Raw genomic sequence first — 19,746 nt, 5'->3', positions numbered from 1 at the left:
GGAACAATATAAAACTTCTTCAGCTGCAAACATGGAGTCATCTTCCTCAACCTTCATCCTCTTTAACCATCTCTCATCCTCACTCCCCCTCCGTACTGCAGCTGGGTAATCATCTTTCATCAGGGGGGGTCAGATCTGCTGACTTGGAGTAAAGGATGAGAGAGAGGAGGGAGATGAGAGGGGGAGTAGGGAGGGGAGGAGAGGAGGGAGATGAGAGGGGGGAGGGGAGGGGAGGAGAGGAGGGAGATGAGAGGGGGGAGGAGAGAGAGGAGTTTTCCTTGTTGCTGCTGAGGAAGAGCTGCAGTAGTTTGCAGCCGGAATACTCATGAGCAGCTGAGGCTGCAACACACCTCTCCCTCCCTCTGTGTCTCCCTACTGTATTACACACACACACACACACACACACACACACGCACGCACGCACGCACGCACACACACACACACACACACACACACACACCTCCCCTGGCCTGAGCTGACCCCCGCTCCTGCAGCTGTCAGAGTCCGGGATCAGAGCAGCAGCTGTCAGAGTCCGGGATCAGACTCTGACACTGCTGATCCCCACGTGGAGCCGTGCTGACGGATCCGGGGATCCCAAACAATGATGGTGCATGATGGTTTATGATGGTTGTTGTCAGCAGGTTGGTGGATTGCAAAGTCACACACGCACACACACTTTTTGGAAGCCTTTTTGACATTATCCTGGATTCATCCATACTTTCTCTTTTTTTTCAACACAACATAATTTCTGTCAAATGTTGTATTTGTACTATGTTGTTTATCCTGTACACTCGACATCTATTGCACGTCTGTCCGTCCTGGGAGAGGGATCCCTCCTCAGTTGCTCTCCTTGAAGTTTCTTCCATGTTTTCCCCTTTAATTGTTGGTTTCTTTTAGGAAGTTTTTCCTTGTGCGATGCGAGGGTGTAAGGACAGAGTGTGTAAGCACAAAGGGTGTAAGGACAGAGGGTCTAAGGACAGAGGGTGTCTTATCCTGTACAGTCTGTAAAGCACACTGGGAAAAATGTATAATTTGTGATATTGGGCTATATAAATAAATTTGATTTGAATTTGATTTCTCCCTCTGTCGGACAGGATGCACGAGCAGCATCCCATCAGCTGTCTCTATTGCCATACGCACGTGCACGGCCACAATAAGGCTCATTATACAGTCACACAGTTCGGGAGTAAACAAGGGGAAGGATCAGATAAAACACCTGAAGTTGAGGAAACTCCGACAGCGCAGCAATTACTGACGTTTAGGCGTGCAGGTGGAGCAGGTCAAGCTGCACACACGTAACAGCGTAATACAGGAAACCTGGGGATGTTGCCTTCAAAATAAAAGCACAACAGAAATTACGAATTGTTTTTGAAATGGCTAACAAGTCTAACAGTTAAATGTTTAGTAGCAGCAGTGTGTGTCCGATCCTCACAGGCTCAGTGTGGCTCTGCTGGACAGCTGAGGCCTTTCCTCCTGAAACATGCACTGAAATAACGAACTTTATTTTGACAAATTCAAAGAATTTAATAACCTCTCAACAATAAATATACTCCTAGGAGAAGGAGACAAGACACGCGCACACACACGCACACAGGGAGGAGGAGGTGGCAGCAGGGACTCTCGTGTCCTGCAGTATCCGAGGAGCAGACACTCGGCTCGGCTTCATTCTTCCCTGCTTCTCCGTCCATATTGTCTTTTCCCCCGCAGCCCAGTGTCGGTCGGTCGGTCGGACTTGGCCGGGAAAGCAGCGCCATGGCTCGGGAGAACGGAGACACCGGCAGAGGAGAGACGTGGAAAAAACAGGTCGATGACATCAAAAAGATTTTTGATTTTAAAGAAGTCCTGGGCACGTGAGTGGACTAAGTTGAGTCATATTTCAGTAATGTCTTCAGTAAGTGATCTTAATGTGCCGCTCAGCAGCCTGGCATCCCTGTACAAAGCCTGCACAATAATAATAATAATAATAATAATAATAATAATAATAATAATAATAATAATAATAATGTTTCTGAACGGCTCTGTGTGCCAACGGTTCTCCAGATTTACTATAAACTAACATCTGTTTCATCACGTTTATACATTTGAGCCATGAATGATCCGGTACTGTTAGCAGTGTATTTATGTATTTAGAGCTCCATGCAGGAGTACTCCTGTTCATATGTTCAGGAGTAATTTGACCTCTGATACTTGAGGATTTCTTGTCTGTATGTTCTAATGTGCGTCTCTCTGGTGCACACTGCTGAGCAGCTGGATGTTTTAGTCTCACCAGGACACTCACACGCTTTGTTTCACCTGGTCACTGATGTTCCTCTCCAGCTCCATGTTAGGACAGGTCTCCTCTCCCTGTGAGCCTGTATGTCCTGCTGAGAGCAGTGAGACACACGGCGCTGCAGATTGGGATTATCTGAGCAGGGATTAACAAATTCCCCTGAATAGAAGGAACCTCATCATGTTGTGTAATGAGGACGCACAGCGAGCTGATAGTTACTGCAGATAACCTACACTCACTCACTCCCTCACTCACTCCCTCACTCCCTCACTCCCTCACTCACTCACTCACTCACTCACTCTCCCTCTATCTGTCTCTCTCCGTCTCTGTCTCTGTCTCTCTCTCTCCCTCTCTCGCTCTCTCTCTCTCTCTGTTCTCTCTGTCTCCCTCTCTCTGTCTCTCTCTGTCTCTCTCTGTCTCTCTCTCTGTCTCTCTCTCTCCTCTCTCTGTCTCTCTCTCCCTCTCTCTCCTCTCTCTGTCTCTCTCTCCCTCTCTCTCCCTCTCTCTGTCTCTCTCTGTCTCTGGCTCTCTCTCTGGCTCTCTCTGTATCTCTGGCTCTCTCTCACAGACTCTCTCTCTTACACACACACACTGTCTCTCTCTCTCTCTCTCTCTCTCTCTCTCTCTCTCTCTCTCTCTCTCTCTCTCTCGCTCTCTCTCTCTCTCTCTCTCTCTCTCTCTCTCTGTCTCTCTCTGTCTCTGTCTCTCTCTCACAGACTCTCTCACACAGTTAGGATGCAGACTGGTCCTGGGCTCAATGATCCGAGTCCTCCATGTTGAAGCCACACATTAACCACAGCTGCTGACAGATCTTTGAACCTGGTGCATCAGCAAAAAAGAGCAATGGGGGAGTGTGTGCGTATGAAGGAGAGATGGTAGCTGTGACTCATTCTTAGGGATGAAAGCAGCAGCCTGGCCATCCAAAAAGACACTGTCATCAAAAACAACACTTACAGAAAAACACATTTGAATGTTTGCATGCAGTGTTCAGGTGCAGCAGCAGCCGCAGCGGTATGTTCAGGTGTAGCAGCACATGTGGGAATCCTAATGACTAGTCCGAGTTCTACTGCAGTGTGGAATTTTCTCTGCGTCAGCGTTTCTGAGCTTTATCTGTACTGACGGGATGTGATGTCACAGATCTGACTCTCCTCACACTGTGTGTGTGTGTGTGTGTGTGTGTGTGTGTGTGTGTGTGTGTGTGTGTGTGTGTGTGTGTGTGTGTGTGGCTCTCCTTGGTGTCTTATTACCCTCCCCTGGTGCTCGCTATTCAATAATTTAATTCCAACAGGAGTGTGTTCTGTGTGAGAGAGTCTCGGGTAGACTGCAGTAAGAACAAGTACAAAAGGAAAAAGAACCAGCATGTGTTGGATTATCCTCATGTTTTAGACTCAGGGACTTGTGCACACAGGAAGGTCTTTCCAAGGAGCTCTACAGAAAGACGAATGGTGTGAGTGTGTCTGAGAGCGAGACATGATGTAAAGGGGTGGCCGTGCATGAAGCTGGTGCATTGTGGGAACGTCACTGTGCCATGTAGGGCACGCTGCCCTTAATTGATGCTCTACTTCCCTGCTGCTGGCACTGTTTCTGACTGCAGAGCCCCCCCCTCTTTATGTCATATACTTCCCTGTGTGCACAGTGTAGTGAGGACATGACACGTTTATATTCTTTTATCCCTGTTATAAATACAATCTTATAAATAGAACTAAGGTTGACAAAACCAACTTCAGTGGATTGCTGGTCCACAGTTTTACTGTGTGTGTGTGTGTGTGTGTGTGTGTGTGTGTGTGTGTGTGTGTGTGTATGCTTTTAATTCAACTGCTATAAACATCATGTCACAGTTATCAGTGACATGATGTTTACAAGACAACGGATGGAGATCGATATATATATATATATATATATATACGCGATACCGCTCACACACACACACACACACACACACAAGGTTGAAGAGGTCCGTGCGATGGGGGCGGGGGTGTTGCGTGGCGCAAATTTCTTTTAGTTCACCCCTCTCCTTCCTCCACTCTGTCTCTGACTGTAGGTTGTGAGGAGGGAATTTGACTGTGCAAAACATTTTTTTATTAATTTATCTACAAACAATTCCGCAGTACCTCGGTCGCGGACCCCCTGTTGAAGACCTATGAAGTAGGACATCAAAATTCTCAGCATTTCATTGGCTACACGATACGCCAGTCATCGGGAGACTCGGTCGCTATAGGCTCGGTCTGTAAACAAAAGAAGAGGGGCTGACACTTCCGTATCAAGTTGACACGCATTGGCTATTGATGGCTGTAGATAACGCATGGAAGCTCCGATTGCCTCAAATGAAGTGTCAATCGAAAGGTCACAGTGCGGCATCCATCTTGGAGACATTGTCTCAGAGCTGCATGTACGGAGAATACAGTTATTACCAAGAATGAATGGAAATCACACACATCGACCAGCTGATTTCAAAGATTTCAACAGCTGTTCATGGATATTTATGGATGTGACGACGTTGACGATCAATATATTTGTACTGGAATCGATCTATTGGACCTTTACAATGACACAGGAAGTGTGTTTTTTGGGATTATTAGTTATTACAGGATTACGACGAGGCTTCATGGGGGAGTTGTATCACAGTTATGGTTTTGAGGTTGCTTGCTAGTTTGAGGAGCTGATTGTACTTGCTGTTTTGCTCACTAAATAGATGAGATTCTAAGCTTTCTAACGATATGTGGCGTTGGGTACCAACTCCATCATGGCGGACTGTAAACAACACAGGGCAAGATACAACCTCTGTGGGGGGGGTGGGCCCGCCGGCGGGTCCGTCCACACGACAAGAGGTTAAAAGAACTTCAACAGTAACCTCAATGACTGCTGTCAGAAAGCAGCTCAGCATATTTTCACTGGAGACTCTGCTTCTGACAGTGGCAACTTATAACCAAATACCAGTGCAGAGGAGGAAGAGTAGGAAGAGGAGGAAGAGTACTGAGGGTTGGGAACAGAAGCACATATAAACCTAAGGGGGCCCCTATGGGTGGGCTTTTCCACCTCTAAAGGATTTTTCAATCGGCCTTCCTTTCCTTCCACTGTCTGCCGTCACCAGAAAGAAAAGTAGAAAAAAGCTTTTGGTCTGAAAGAACAGCTCTCTCTTCCTGTTTGCTGCTTCACCAAATACAACATGGAGGCTCATCATGGAACATGCAGAGAAGAAGCTGATGGTAATAGTGAAGTAACGGTGAACTGCTGCAGTGACTGATGTTGAGAGAGGATGTGACGTCCATCTCTGTGCAGGAACACGCAGATCTGATCTTCCTGTCCATCTGCTCGGCTCCTGTTGAGACTACAGCGAGCGACAGAGCAGGTTGCACAGCTGCCATTCAATTTCAGAGCGAGACAGACGAGGAAACTTTGCAAGATGTATTCAGCCTAGTCCACCATATGGTGGTGAAATGTCTACAACGGGCCTGTGTTGGAGTCTGACCCCGGGCCCTTTCATCCCCTTCTCTCTCCCCTACCTTCACTCTCTGGCTCTCTAAATATATAATAAAGTAGAAAGTAGGCCTTCTGACCTCTGGCTGTCACCAGAATCATGAACAGAGCTCCATTATATCTTCGGGAAGCGTAGATCCGTTTGCTGTATGTGAGGGTCCCTAGTAGATTCCGAGTGCTCTTATTAAACGTGTGTGTGTGTTGTGTGTGTGTGAAATGTGTGGTGTGTGTGTGTGTGGGTGTGAGAGCTAGTTCAGTCGTCAGTTTAACCCTGTGGAGTCATTGTTATCTGCTTCTTGTGTCTTGTATTCACCATAATAACCTTCTTATGCTCCAGCTATCAGATTAGTTATAGTGTAACACCATGTACCCAAAAAATATTTGCCATAATATTTGGCAGCCAGGCAGGGGGTTGCCGTGGTAACGGTTAGCTGTTGCCCATCAGATTGGGAATGCTGTTAGTGGAAGCAGCTCCACTGCTGGACACGCACACACAGACACACACAGACACACACAGACACAACACACACACACACACACACACTTATCTGCATCTCCGAGGCTTCTTCTGCATTATTGCCGACCTACTTTCACAGTAGTCCCACTGCTGTACTTAGATCAGTGTGTGTGGCTGGGTTATCTGGCTGGACATGGCCAAGTTACACACAAGTCGACCTTGAGCAGAACACAATTCAGCACACAAACAACAGTCTTGAACTTAAAGAGCCAAAGAGACGTTGTGTTACAGTTGAGGTCGTCTGTACACTGGGGGTATAAGCCGGACATTGACCGCCTTTATCAGCTATCGGCATCGTTGCTGCATCCTGTACTGAGCGCTGCCCAAGACAATTGCTAATGGTTCAAACTAATATACTCAGGCCAAGACACTTTTTCTCCTCTGACAGAATGATTATGGGGGTGCCCTTGTAGCTCACCAGGTAGAGCAGGTGCCCCATGTACTAAGACTGATTCCTTAGCAGTGCCGTTGGTTCAAATCTGAGCCACGGCACTTTTCTGCATGCTGTCCCCTGTCTTTCTCCCCTTTGTCTGTCTAAGGCAGAGAGACCTTTTCTCTTCAGATAGGTTAGGCTATGCAAGACTACATTTGACACCTCAAAGTGTAGTCACTTGTATGCAAAACTACATACACATGTTGGTATGTGTGAGAGAAATGTTCGATGTGTCATCATTCTAGTCAGAGCAGTACTGTCTAGCTTTCAGTCATTTCTGTAGCTTACACTCCTACCCACAGTTATTCATAATAAGCTGTTGGTGGATGCCTTTCACTCTGTGTAACCTCGAGCCGCACCCTGATGTAACTTTCTGCTGCTGTTGACACACCTCTCTTATGTTTGTGTAACCTTGGCTATTAATGAATTTGTATTCTATTGAATGGATCGAAGATAAAGCTAACTAAATAATCTTTGTTGCTGTATTACAGTCCTGTTAACACATGTTCTCTGGTTGTGACCCAGGAATATCTGATTAGGTCTGCATGCATGAAAAAGTAGTAGAGCTGCTGGGAAAATGAATGCATAGAAATCTTTAAAAAAAACAAGTGTGGGCATGTGTGTGTGGATCTGTGTGCGCCAATTTAGAAAACAGCCGCCACATCACAACATGAGTTTTATATTTGCAAAAGGCTTGTTTACACTGATACAGGCAATACAATAGAGTCTGTTTTATGATGAATCTCTTCAGCAAACATGTAGGTCGCCATCATGGAAGATGAGTGTTAATTACGACTTATTACCATGTCTAACAGCCAGAGAGGAAACGAAGCGCTGCATCTAACAGCTTGTTGTGCTGAAGCTGAAGAGTCCTTCATCATTCACGTGAATGTTTTGTTAGGTGAGATTATATTCAAATTTTTTTAATCAGTAATTCTCAAAGTGGGGGTTGTTGCACTCTTGGCGTTAGGAACAATAGGCAGCCTCCCCGTCAGGCCGGATATCATGCAGTCTTCCTTTTACTCTCCTCATCATCACTACTTCCACACCAGTTATTAGAGTGGAGGACCGCCAACATGTCAGCTCATGTCTCTCCCCATCTTCCATTCACTTCTTTCACTGCCCCCCCCCCCCCCCATCGGTCCCTCTGTGTACCTCGTACCCCAGCTTGGTTCTTGTTATACTGTGTTCATGTTTCTGCAGTCAGCCTTGTACCCTTGTGTCACATTTGATGCTGTTGCGAGCCATCCATTGTGTGATTTGGGGATTCTCCAAGGTCATACGAGACAAACTGCTGAGTCACCTACTGCCATATAACAACATCTTTCTCACTGTGGCAGTTTGTTAAAGTACATGCTCTGCTGTTATTGTAGATTTAGGTCATTCTTTAATGTTACATTTTTATAAATAAAATTCACACAATGTCCAAACCTTAAACCAAAACCAAAAAGACAGTAACACATCTAGCAGAAACCTAGAGCCACATTAGCATTCATTTAGAGTTTCTGACCACATGACAATGTAAGTCTGTGCACTCTGGCTCACTGTCAGCTCCAGATAACACTTTGTCTTGTCTGCACGTTGGACAAATCCAGTGTCCAGATAAACATCTGTTTTTACTGTGTGAATTATGTTCTGTACCTCAGATCTCAGCATGTCTTTGACATCAATGCAGTATACTGGTTCATCTCTGTTATTATCATTTGATAGTGAAGTAATCTCAGCCTGCGTTGGTTTGTGTGTTTCTGTTAATGTTTAATGTCCTACAGCGCTCTGCATGCAGGTCCCATCTGCTGAGGCATTGCTGCTGGACTGGAGCCCAGTCTTCACACCATATGGACGGTGGCTTCAGCTTCTTAAACCAAATACTGCTTGGCGTGTCTGTTTTGTGGGTTTTACTCTTTACATCACATCACATTACATTTTATTTAGCTGACGCTCTTAATTGCATAGAAGATTGTACGAAAATTTTCTCTCAGTACGCTCTCTCTCGTCCTCATCTTCTGCTGCGGCTATAATTGGCACTTAATTGCTGCCGTGGCAACAGTGCTATTTAAGCCTACACACTCTGAAACTAAGGCGCACACACACAGCCACAAAAAAATTAGGAAGGAAGACACACAAGGAAGGATGTTCTTATCTCCCTCTCCCTCATTTCACTCCAAGTGTGTGTGTGTGTGTGTGTGTGTGTGTGTGTGTGTGTGTGTGTGTGTGTGTGTGTGTGTGTGTGTGTGTGTGTGTGTGTGTGTGTGTGTGTGTGTGTGTGTGTGTGTGTGTGTGTGTGTGTGTGTGTGTGTGTCTATTCAGAAAGCTTACCAGTTCTTTCCCAGCTGTCTTTTTTTGTAGCACTTTTTGCTCCTATTCTCATCTGTAAAATCAATGTTTTTTGAGGCTTTACTTGATTTAATTTGAATACACAGCGCTGTTCATACCAAGTTGCATTTAGACTTCAGATCAATGCTCACAATGACACTTTTCTTGAAGATAAAATTCCGTGATGGCAGCAGGAGTCTGAATAACAGGGATGCATTGTGCATGGAGGATGTTTGTGGTTGAGCTTCATCTTGTGAGAGATGTGTTAACATTGTGCACTTAGTGAATTAGTACAATTACTCTGCCATTTCACAGCCTCAATTAATGTCAGTTTCCCGGCCCCTGACCCCTTTGTGAGCCAACAGAAGGCCATTAATGGACTTTCTGATGTGAAGAGGTTTATGTGTTTGCATTTTTGACTCTTGTTTAATGACAGGCTCGTTAATACAGGTGTGAATCATGCCAATTAGACCAAAGCTTGAGCCATTTCACTACATCATTAGGTTACTTTGTTTATCCAATAGAGATTTTAAATCAGGTTTATCATAGGGAAAAACACTGCACAGTGGTTTCTAATACTACAAACCTGCAATCTGGTAAACAGGAGAACTTCCCTGTTTACACTACGAAAGTAATCTATGAGGAACGTAAATGTTAAATGGACTGCATTTATACAGCACTTTTCCAATATTTTGCGATCACTCAAAGCGCTTTTCAACACATGTCAGCATTCACCCATTCTCACACATTCATACAGAGTCAGAGGCTACCATACAAGGTGCACATCAGCTCATAAGGATAACTATTCACACACACCATTGGCCATGCCAGTATCTTGCCAAAGGATACTTTGACTTGCCGACTGCAGGGGCTGGGGATTGAACCACCAACCCTCCGACCATTGGACGACCATTCTACCTCCTGAGATAGACGTGCAGCTGTATGCATTTAATTGGCGAAAGGCGCATTCACAAGACGTCGCAGCAAGCGTTAAACAAGGTTCTGCTTTTTTGCTAGACAACCCTGCGTAATGTCATTGAAATGAATGAGAAATAGTTTCTGGATGCACAAAAAATGTTGCTGGCCCTTCTTACACAGCAACTCAGTGTTACAATTTAAAATTGAGCTTGTTATCAATAGAAAATCCCAATCTACTTGTAGTTGTCTACCACCTGTCTCTTGTTGATAGTACTGTGAGGGGGGGGGGGGTATAGCAGACAATGGACACAGCCCTGAGGGGACCCTGTGGATGAAGACGGTTCCATCCATGTTAAAGAGTGATCATGGTCTTCGTTTTAATCACTACTGTGACCTCTTAGCCTCTTCTATAATGGATATACAGTAACACCAAATGTTAACCATAACATTGATGAAAAATATTCCATTACCATACTTTACTGCAGCAGCTGGAAATAGTAGCAGGTCATTTACAAAACATCTTGGATGCTAAAACACTGAAAAGTCTTTTTTTTAATTAATGTATTTTCAGCTTGACATTTAGAAGCACTGCTGGCTGCTGTCAGTCTCCATGTTAAATGTGTCACGGTCACCTTGTCAGCCTATTCTAGTCTATCCGTTCCTATCGCTGTTGTTGGGTTTAGAAGCCCAGAGGGTGCTATGATTACCTTTCAAATGAATCCAGTAAACTGCTAAATGATCAAGATAGTATTTATTTAAAGTGATGATGACAGCATTTAAATAATACTCTCAGCTGAGGGCACTTTCACACACCTCACCACAGTCCGAATCAATAAAGAGCCAGTTAGCTGTCTGTTGGAAAGTGTAACCAGTACATCATAAACATTTTTGCTATATTATCTTCAAAAGGGGTGTCGTCGTCTCTCAATGGTCCATGTTGGCGCGGTTACGCCCCTTGGTGGGCAGTGTTGTTGTGACGAGATGGAGGTAGACCTGAAACTCTCTGAAAAGAACCTACAGTGTTTCACATTCATAACTAATATAGTGCTCATTATACATTTGTGCAGAAATACATGTTGTGCAATAATACATATTGATTGAGGTGGACAAGTACATGTGATAATCATCAAGTGTGAATCAATACAATCAGGAGTTTATTTACTTCACACTGTCATACAATGTGTGTGTGTGTGGTGAGTGAGTGAGTGAGAGACAGACTGTTTACACGGTGCTACCTGTGTTACACAGTGTTAATTGTGTTACATGGTGTTAACGGTGTTACCAGTGTTAATGGTGTTACTGTCACGGGGGGAAAAAGGTGAGGACTCAAATGCAAGACGGCAGACGAGAAGATTAACAAAAAGAGGGCTTTATTCCAAAAAGCTTACAAAGTAACAAAAATACAAAAGGGTAAAAAGTAAACTGAAAAGACAAACCAGGATGACACGGGGAGCATGAGGAAGGACAAGGAGACATCTGCAAGGGTGACACTTAGATGACGATCTGACAAGGAACACTAGGAAAGACAGGGATATATACACACAGACACTAAACGAGGGGAACGAGACCCAGCTGGGGAGAGAAGCTAAAACAGGGCAAGGTGAACGGACACAGGAGGAACAAATCAACAATCACAGAGGGAAACACACAGATAGGAAGTACAACTAGACATGACATAAGGGGGAGTGAACACTTCAAAATAAAACAGGATATACAAACATCACGATCATGACAGTTACATGGTGTTACCAGTGTTACATGGTGTTAATGCTGTTAACGGTGTTACCTGTGTTACACGGTGTTAATGGTGTTACATGGTGTTAACGGTGTTACCTGTGTTAATGATGTTACCGGTGTTACATGGTGTTACCGGTGTTACATGGTATTAATGCTGTTACCTGTGTTACATGGTGTTACTGGTGTTACATGGTGTTACATGGTGTTACCGGTGTTTAGCAGGTGTAATGTTGACTGTGGTCACCATTTGAGTTTGGCTTGTTAGCACTAAACTCAAAGTTCAGCTGCAGCTGATGGGAATGTGTTGTGTCTGGTGTTTGTCTGTTTCAGCTGATGTCTTAGTTTTACGGCCCACAGCAGATAGTAGTTAGCAGCTAGCTGATGAACATAGTGGAGTTGGTGGAGAACAAAGCAGAGCTAAAAGACGAGTGAATACTGGCCTTCAGAAACATGACTTCAAATGAATGCTAATGTTGCTCTGTGTCTGCTGCCTGTGTAAATAGGCAACTGTTTGCCAACCCATTCACACACATTCATAACTTTATAACATGTCAATGTTGTGTTCGCATTTAGTGGACAAAAAGCAGTAATGCAATAAGCTTAATTAAAAAGATGAAAGTGACCCAGCCAGACTTATTTCCACATGCAGGTAGTTGTCCCACTTTAGTTTCTGCCCTCCTCAGTTCAGAGCCTGGACAGAACAGAAATAAGACTCGTACAAGCTCATATGGGAGTAAAAGGTCAGAAGCATAGCAGGCCATGAAGCGCCTTACAAGAGCCTTCTTAAATTCAATATCATTGTGCGTTTAGCTGGTTTTAAAACATTCTCATGTTGTGCAGAGGAGAGAGGATGTTAGTGAAGCTGAAGGCAGATCCACACAGGAGTCAACACGGTTCAGCAGATTAATTTGCTCATCTTCATTCGACACACACAGACAAACAGAACTGAAAGACTTTGTGTCTGAGACGGGTGCCCGGATTATCAAATTTGATGAAGCAAGAAACAAACATTTTAAATGACTTTCAACCATAGTAGCCGTTCTGAACAAATATAAAGACTGTTAATGTCCTAATGTTACACTTGGGAGATCAAAACACATTATTATCATTATTACTAATAACAATTATTGTCATTGAAGTCTATTATTCTGCTCATCAAAATGATTAGATACCTGTACAAAATAAACATCTCAGAAAATATACTGTTATTATTATTTTTATTATCTGTTACAATGAGCCCTAAAGGACTAAGAAGGTGTTATATTACTAAAGAATGTTAGTTTACATGTTAAATACTCAATCAGGTGGAAACGTCAATTTGTCTTTGTTCTAAATAGCCTCCATGCTACTGGGAGAATATCTTAAAAACTGCGTGTTTTAATCCTGCTGGTTGATGTGAGGCTGTAGATTTAAGGATGAGTTTCTCTTTTTTAGATGAATCCATGCAGCCTGCAGACTGTACAGCTCCCCCCACAGGACGTGTTCATAGCTCTGTGTTGTGAAGTCGTGTTTAATGTGAAAACCACAAGGGCACCAGTTGAGGATGGGAGATTTTATTGTCCAAAAAAGATGTTTGCGAATCCTGTGACTCTTTGTTTTTGTGTTGACAGAGGAGCGTTTTCCGAGGTCGTCCTGGCCCAGGAGAAGCTGACGGGCCGGATGTTTGCGGTGAAGTGCATCCCTAAGAAGGCTCTGAAGGGGAAGGAGAGCAGCATCGAGAACGAGATAGCTGTGCTGAGGAAGTGAGTGATGTTATAAAAACACACACTCCTAATCCCTGGTTATCGGAGCAAATGTGCATCCAGCCTACTTTGTCTGTTGGAGTTGGAAGTCAATGTGACTGGTCCAGGCCATTCATTCTGAAGTTTTACAGGGAGAAGAACATCCATTATAGATCCACGGGAATAACTGAGTCGGCACACGCAGCTGCTAACATGCACTGGAGGTAGTTTAGCTGCTAACATGCGCTGGAGGTAGTTTAGCTGCTAACATGCACTGGAGGTAGTGTAGCTCTTAACATGCACTGGAGGTGGTGTAGCTCCTGACATGCACTGGAGGTAGTTTAGCTCCTAACATACACTGGAGGTAGTTTAGCTGCTAACATGCACTGGAGGTAGTTTAGCTCCTAACATGCACTGGAGGTAGTTTAGCTCCTAACATGCACTGGAGGTCGTTTAGCTCCTAACATGCACTGGAGGTAGTTTAGCTGCTAACATGTACTAGAGGTAGTTTAGCTCCTAACATGCACTGGAGGTGGTGTAGCTGCTTACATGCACTGGGTGTAGTTTAGCTCCTAACATGCACTGGAGGTAGTTTAGCTGCTAACATGCATTGGAGGTGGTGTAGCTCCTAACATGCACTGGAGATAGTGTCACTGCTAACATGCACTGGAGGTAGTGTAGCTCCTAACATGTACTAGAGCAGTGGTTCTTAAGATGGGTTCGATCGAACCCCAGGGGTTTGTTCAGTCACTCTCAGGGGTTCGGCAGGGGTCAAGACACACACAGTATAGCCCGGTTTACACTAGCAATGTCGGGTCGTTTTTGTGATCCGTAAAAAAATTGGCTGCCAACAATTTGGCAACACACAATTTTTCTTCGCCGTGTTAGATTACAAATATTTAGTTGCTAAGTAAAAATGCGTTACACAAAATAAATTCAGCCCACTTGGCCATCATTGGCTGCAGCTGATCATGCCACATTGCTTGGCTTTGATATATCTGCTGCAGGGAACTTGGTGAGCTCAGTAGTCGACTTGTGGCTGTTGTGATTGTACGTCATTTGTGATTTTCTTTTAATCTTTCAATCCCTTCATACTAACTATGTCGAGCAAAAAAAGAAAGTGGTTGGACGAATACGTACAATATGGATTCACGTGTATAAAGGAACGTGATGGGAGTCAGCGTCCTCAATGCATGATTTGCAATTCCAAGTTGAGCAATTCTAGTCTAGCACCAACAAAACTAAAGGAACACTTCCTAAAGCTGCATGGAGATGGGACGACGTGATGAAGGAAGTTTTTTTTATTTTGTAAGCCTCTTACAACAACAACCAAGGCAGTCGATGTGAAGAAACTCGTGGATGACTTCTTCAGAGACAACGATCTTTCGTGGAATATGGTTTCTGCAGTTTGTTTGGACGGAGCTCCAGCCATGCTGGGACGACACTCTGGTTTTGGAGCGCTGGTGAAATCCGATGCACCACACATCATTGTTACGCACTGTGTTCTGCACAGGCGTGCGTTGGCAACAAAAACCTTGCCTCCAAAACTGGCAGAAGTATTAAAAATTGTAGTTGAATGTGTGAACTACGTGCAAAATAGTGCTATGAAGCACCGCATCTTCAAAGAGCTGTGTAATGAAATTGCTCTGAATTTGAGGTACTTCCGTACCATTCTAACGTTCGGTGGTTATCCTGGGGAAAGGTGCTGAATCGTGTTTTTGCCATGCGTGTGGAATTAGCCCTGTTTTTGCGAGAGTACCATCATTGTCACGCAGATTGCTTCGAAAATTCTGAGTTCATTCTCATTTTGGCTTACATGGCCGATATTTTCGATGCTCTCAATCATCTCAATCGACAGATGCAGGGCGGTGGAGTGAACATGATCCAAGCGGAAGAAAACCTGAAGGCGTTTAAAAAAAAGCTACCTTTATGTAAACGACGAACAGAGAATGATAACTTCGCAAACTTTCCCCTGCTGGACGACTGTGTAAGTAAGATCGAAGTCGTGTCTGGAATTAGAGACATTTCTGTACCTGGGGAGCTGAAGCAAGCAATTGCCATGCACTTAGATGAGCTTGCAAAGTCTCTCGATGGATACTTCCCCACCAGAGAGTCATATCCAGCATGGGTGAGACAGCCGTTCACGTTTAGTATGCGAAAGCAGATGTCAACGATGAATACCTCGATGAAATCATGGGAACTTCAGCAGAGCCAGCTTCAACAGCAACTCTTCAGAACAACAACGCTCTCAACGTTTTGGTGTCACCAAATCGTACCATACCCTCTTATTGCTAAGAAAGCCCTTGAGATACTCATACCGTTTGTTACAACGTATCTTTGCGAGCAATCCTTTTCAAGGATGGTAGACATGAAAACTAAGAAAAGGAACAGACTTTGTTGCAAAAATGATATGAGAGTGGCACTTGCCAAGGTGAAGCCGTGCATTTCTGAACTTGTATCTGAATGGCAACAACAAAAGTCACATTGATTTGCAGTAAATATTCATTGAGTTATGTTTTTGTGTGAAATTCATGTTGGTTTTGTTCTTTGAACACAGTGATTTTGTGTGCAACTGATGCATGATTCATTTTGTGCACTAATAAAATATATACCTATGTTTTGAAGAAATCATATTTTATTTTTCCAATTACGAAGGGTTCGGTGAATGCACTGATGAAGCTTGCAGGGTTCAGTACTTCCAATAAGGTTAAGAACCACTGTACTAGAGGTAGTTTAGCTGCTAACATGCACTGGAGGTGGTGTAGCTCATAACATGCACTGGAGGTGGTGTAGCTCCTAACATGCACTCGAGGCAGTGTAGCTCCTAACATGCACTGGAGGTCGTTTGGATGCTAACATGCACTGGAGTTAGTCACACACACGTGGATGGAAGCACCTTCATCTTAGAGCCGTTACCATGGAGAAATCAGGAGAAAGTTGCAAACATTTCAGTGAACTTTCTATTTCCTGACTGTTCTCCACCTGTCACAGAACCACACAGTTCTTCTGGATTCTCAGTTCATCAGTAGGCTATTATCAAGTCCTTTCGTTTTGTTACTGGGGGGGGGGGGGTTTTAATAAAAGACTTTACCGACCGTGTGTTTTGCTTTGCAGGATCAAGCATGAGAACATTGTCGCGCTGGAGGACATCCATGAGAGTCCTGACCACCTCTACCTGATCATGCAGCTGTGAGTTGGACTTTTACTCTCTACTCCTTTTGGAGGCCGATACAGCGGCTGTATGATGTCTTCTGGGACTTAGAGGGAACTGAGAACCCTAATACTTTGCGCAGGGTTCTCAGCTTTCTTAAGTATTTCTATCTTCTATCTATTTCTTAAATAGGTACTGCACACAGCTGTGCCATTAAATGACATACATACATACATACATACATACATACATACATACATACATACATACATACATACATACATACATACATACATACATGCATGCATACATGGGATTTATTGTTACCATCTACAGACCTCCTAAAACCTCTGCTGTTTTTCTCACTGAACTATCAGAACTTTTAACATCTGTCTGTGCGATGTCCCCCACTGTGATCCTTGTGGGGGACTTTAACATCCATAACGACGACCCTTCAAGTACTCTTGCCAATGACTTCACCTCACTTCTTGAATGTCTTGGTATCACACAGCATGCACACAACAGCACTTCCCAACGCATAACAAAGGTCACATACTGGATTTAATCTGCTGCACTGGTCTTACTCCCTCTAACCTCACTGTTGCAGAGTTCCCCATCTCTGACCATAAAGTTATGTCCTTTAAGGTCAACGCCCCCCTATCCACCATAAAAAAGCATCGGACCATCTCCTTCAGAAACATTAAACACATCAACCCCACGGATCTCACCACCCTCATTAACTCCTCCCCCAGTCCTCCCCATCCTTCTCCCCTGCTGAACTGGTGAGTCACTACAATGACTATCTCTCCTCTTCCCTGGATGCTCTGGCCCCCCTCAAAACTCGCACAGTCTCCTTTGTTCACACTGCTCCCTGGTTCACCGCAGACCTTCGACAACTAAAAACCACTGGTCGTCGACTCGAGCGGCTGTGGAAAAAGACTGGACTCTCAGTGCACATCCAACTTTACACTGAACACCTACACCTCTACAAGAATGCTCTCTCCACCGCAAAATCTTCCTACTACTCCAACCTATTCAACACTGGTAAAAATAACACTAGAACCCTCTTCTCAACAGTCAGCCACCTACTTCAGCCTGCTACAACTCTCCCTCCAGATGTCTCCACCGACCACTGCAATGACTTCCTGCAATAATTTGACACCAAAATCAACACCATCCATCATCAGCTGGCCTCATCCTGTACTTCCCCAAGTGATCCACCCTGGATGGCTACCACAAGCCAACCATTCACCAGCACCCTCTCCAACTTCTCACTAGCAACAGAAACGACCATCTCCAAGCTCATCCTTAAATCCAAACTCACTACCTGTCAGCTCGACCCCCTCCCCACTATCCTCATCAAAGCCTGTCTGCCTTCCATCACCCCCATGATCACAAGAATAATTAACTCTGGATCTGTACCCCCCTCCCTCAAAACAGCTGCAATTACGCCCGTTCTCAAAAAGCCTGGTGCTGACCTAAACCATTACCGGCCCATCTCCAACCTCTCCTTCATCTCCAAAACCCTTGAGCGAGTCGTTGCTGCTCAACTTCAGCTGCACCTCGACACAAACAACCTCCATGAATCTTTTCAATCTGGTTTCCGCCCCAACCACAGTACTGAAACAGCCCTGGTCAAACTCACCAACGACCTCCTCCGTGCAGCGGACTCTGGACTACTCACCATCCTTATCCTCCTTGACCTCACCGCTTTGACACCATCTCCCACCAGACACTCATCCAGCGCCTGGCTGACATTGGGATCTCTGGTGTAGCACTTTCCTGGTTTTCATCTTATCTCTACAACAGACAACAATATGTGCAACTGAACAACCACAGGTCCAGGTGTTCTGCTGTTTCATGGGGTGTCCCCCAGGGGTCAGTACTGGGTCCACTATTGTTCATTATCTACCTCCTTCCCCTTGGCACAATCCTCCGCCACCACAATGTCCACTTTCACTGTTATGCCGATGACACTCAGGTCTACATTTCTACAAAACCCACCACTGGCCTCCCACCCACATCCCTCACCACCTGCCTACAAGACGTTCGGAGCTGGATGACCAGGAACTCCTTGAAACTCAATGGCGACAAAACTGAGGCCCTTCTCATCGGCTCCAAAAGCACTTTATCCAAAACACAAACTTCCACTGCCCCAAACTTCATCATTGATGGCTTCTCCGTACCGTTCTCCAGTCAAGTCAAGAGCCTTGGTGTCACTCTGGACAGCACCCTCTCCTTTGTACCCCACATAAAGAACATCACCCGCACTGCTTTTTTCCACCTGCGCAACATCTCCAGACTCTGCCCGTCCCTGTCCCAATCCAGTAGAGAAGTCTTGGTCCACGCTTTTGTGACATCACGGATCGACTACTGTAATGCTGTTCTCTCTGGCCTTCCAACCAAACTGCTCAACCGACTTCAAATCATCCAAAACGCCGCTGCCCGGATCACGACCCGCACCAAATCCTCTGAACATATCACCCCCATCCTCCTGAAACTTCACTGGCTCCCTGTTCAATCCCGGATCAACTACAAAAACATCCTGCCACCTACAAAGCCCTTCACAAACTCGCCCCCACCTACCTAAGTGACCTCCTTCAGGAGTATACCCCCTCCCGCTCCCTCCGCTCATCCTCAGCTGGTCTACTGACGATCCCCACATCACGCCTTATCACCATGGGTGCCAGGGCCTTCAGCTGCACTGCTCCCAAGCTCTGGAACTCTATCCCTCCACACATCTGACAGTCTGAAACTGTTACAACATTCAAGTCCCAACTCAAAACTCACCTGTTCAAACTGGCCTACTCTCTGTAGTATCAATCATCCTGTATCCTCCTCCTCCCCTCCCCCCTTTTCTCTTTATTGCTTTCTTCCTGTGTCTCAACCATATCTCTGGTATTGTTTGTTTGCTCTCCCTTCCAATGTCCTGCTGTTTTTATCTCTTGTATTTTGTACGGTGTCCTTGGGTGTCTTGAAAGGCGCCTCCAAATAAAATGTATTATTATTATTATTATTATTATTATTATTATTATTATTATAAATAACATAGTACAAAAACAATATTTGACAGAAATTATGTTGTGTTGAAAAAGAGAAAGTGTGGATGAATCCAGGAAAATGTCAAAAAGGCTTCCCGGTATCCAGCAGGACCAGGGCAGCAGGCGCAGCCATGATTCCTGATCCTGACGTAAACTTTATCAGAGGCAA

At 44.8% G+C, this 19,746-nt stretch overlaps 1 protein-coding gene across 1 annotated transcript in view; it reads left to right on the top strand.

Moving 5' to 3' along the window:
- Positions 1-1,552: 1,552 nt before the first annotated feature.
- camk1da (calcium/calmodulin-dependent protein kinase 1Da) overlaps positions 1,553-19,746 on the top strand; it is a 32,562-nt gene continuing 14,368 nt past the window's right edge. The window contains 3 exon segments of the mRNA XM_029462086.1: positions 1,553-1,850; positions 13,275-13,406; positions 16,500-16,574. Of these exon segments, the coding sequence (XP_029317946.1) occupies positions 1,753-1,850; positions 13,275-13,406; positions 16,500-16,574 (305 nt within the window). The 5' untranslated portion in view covers positions 1,553-1,752.

This window comes from Cottoperca gobio, chromosome 23 (assembly GCF_900634415.1).
Source record: "Cottoperca gobio chromosome 23, fCotGob3.1, whole genome shotgun sequence".
Taxonomy (NCBI): domain Eukaryota; kingdom Metazoa; phylum Chordata; class Actinopteri; order Perciformes; family Bovichtidae; genus Cottoperca; species Cottoperca gobio.
The sequence above is the reverse complement of the archived record's forward strand: the minus strand, read 5'-3'. Positions and strand labels throughout refer to the sequence as shown.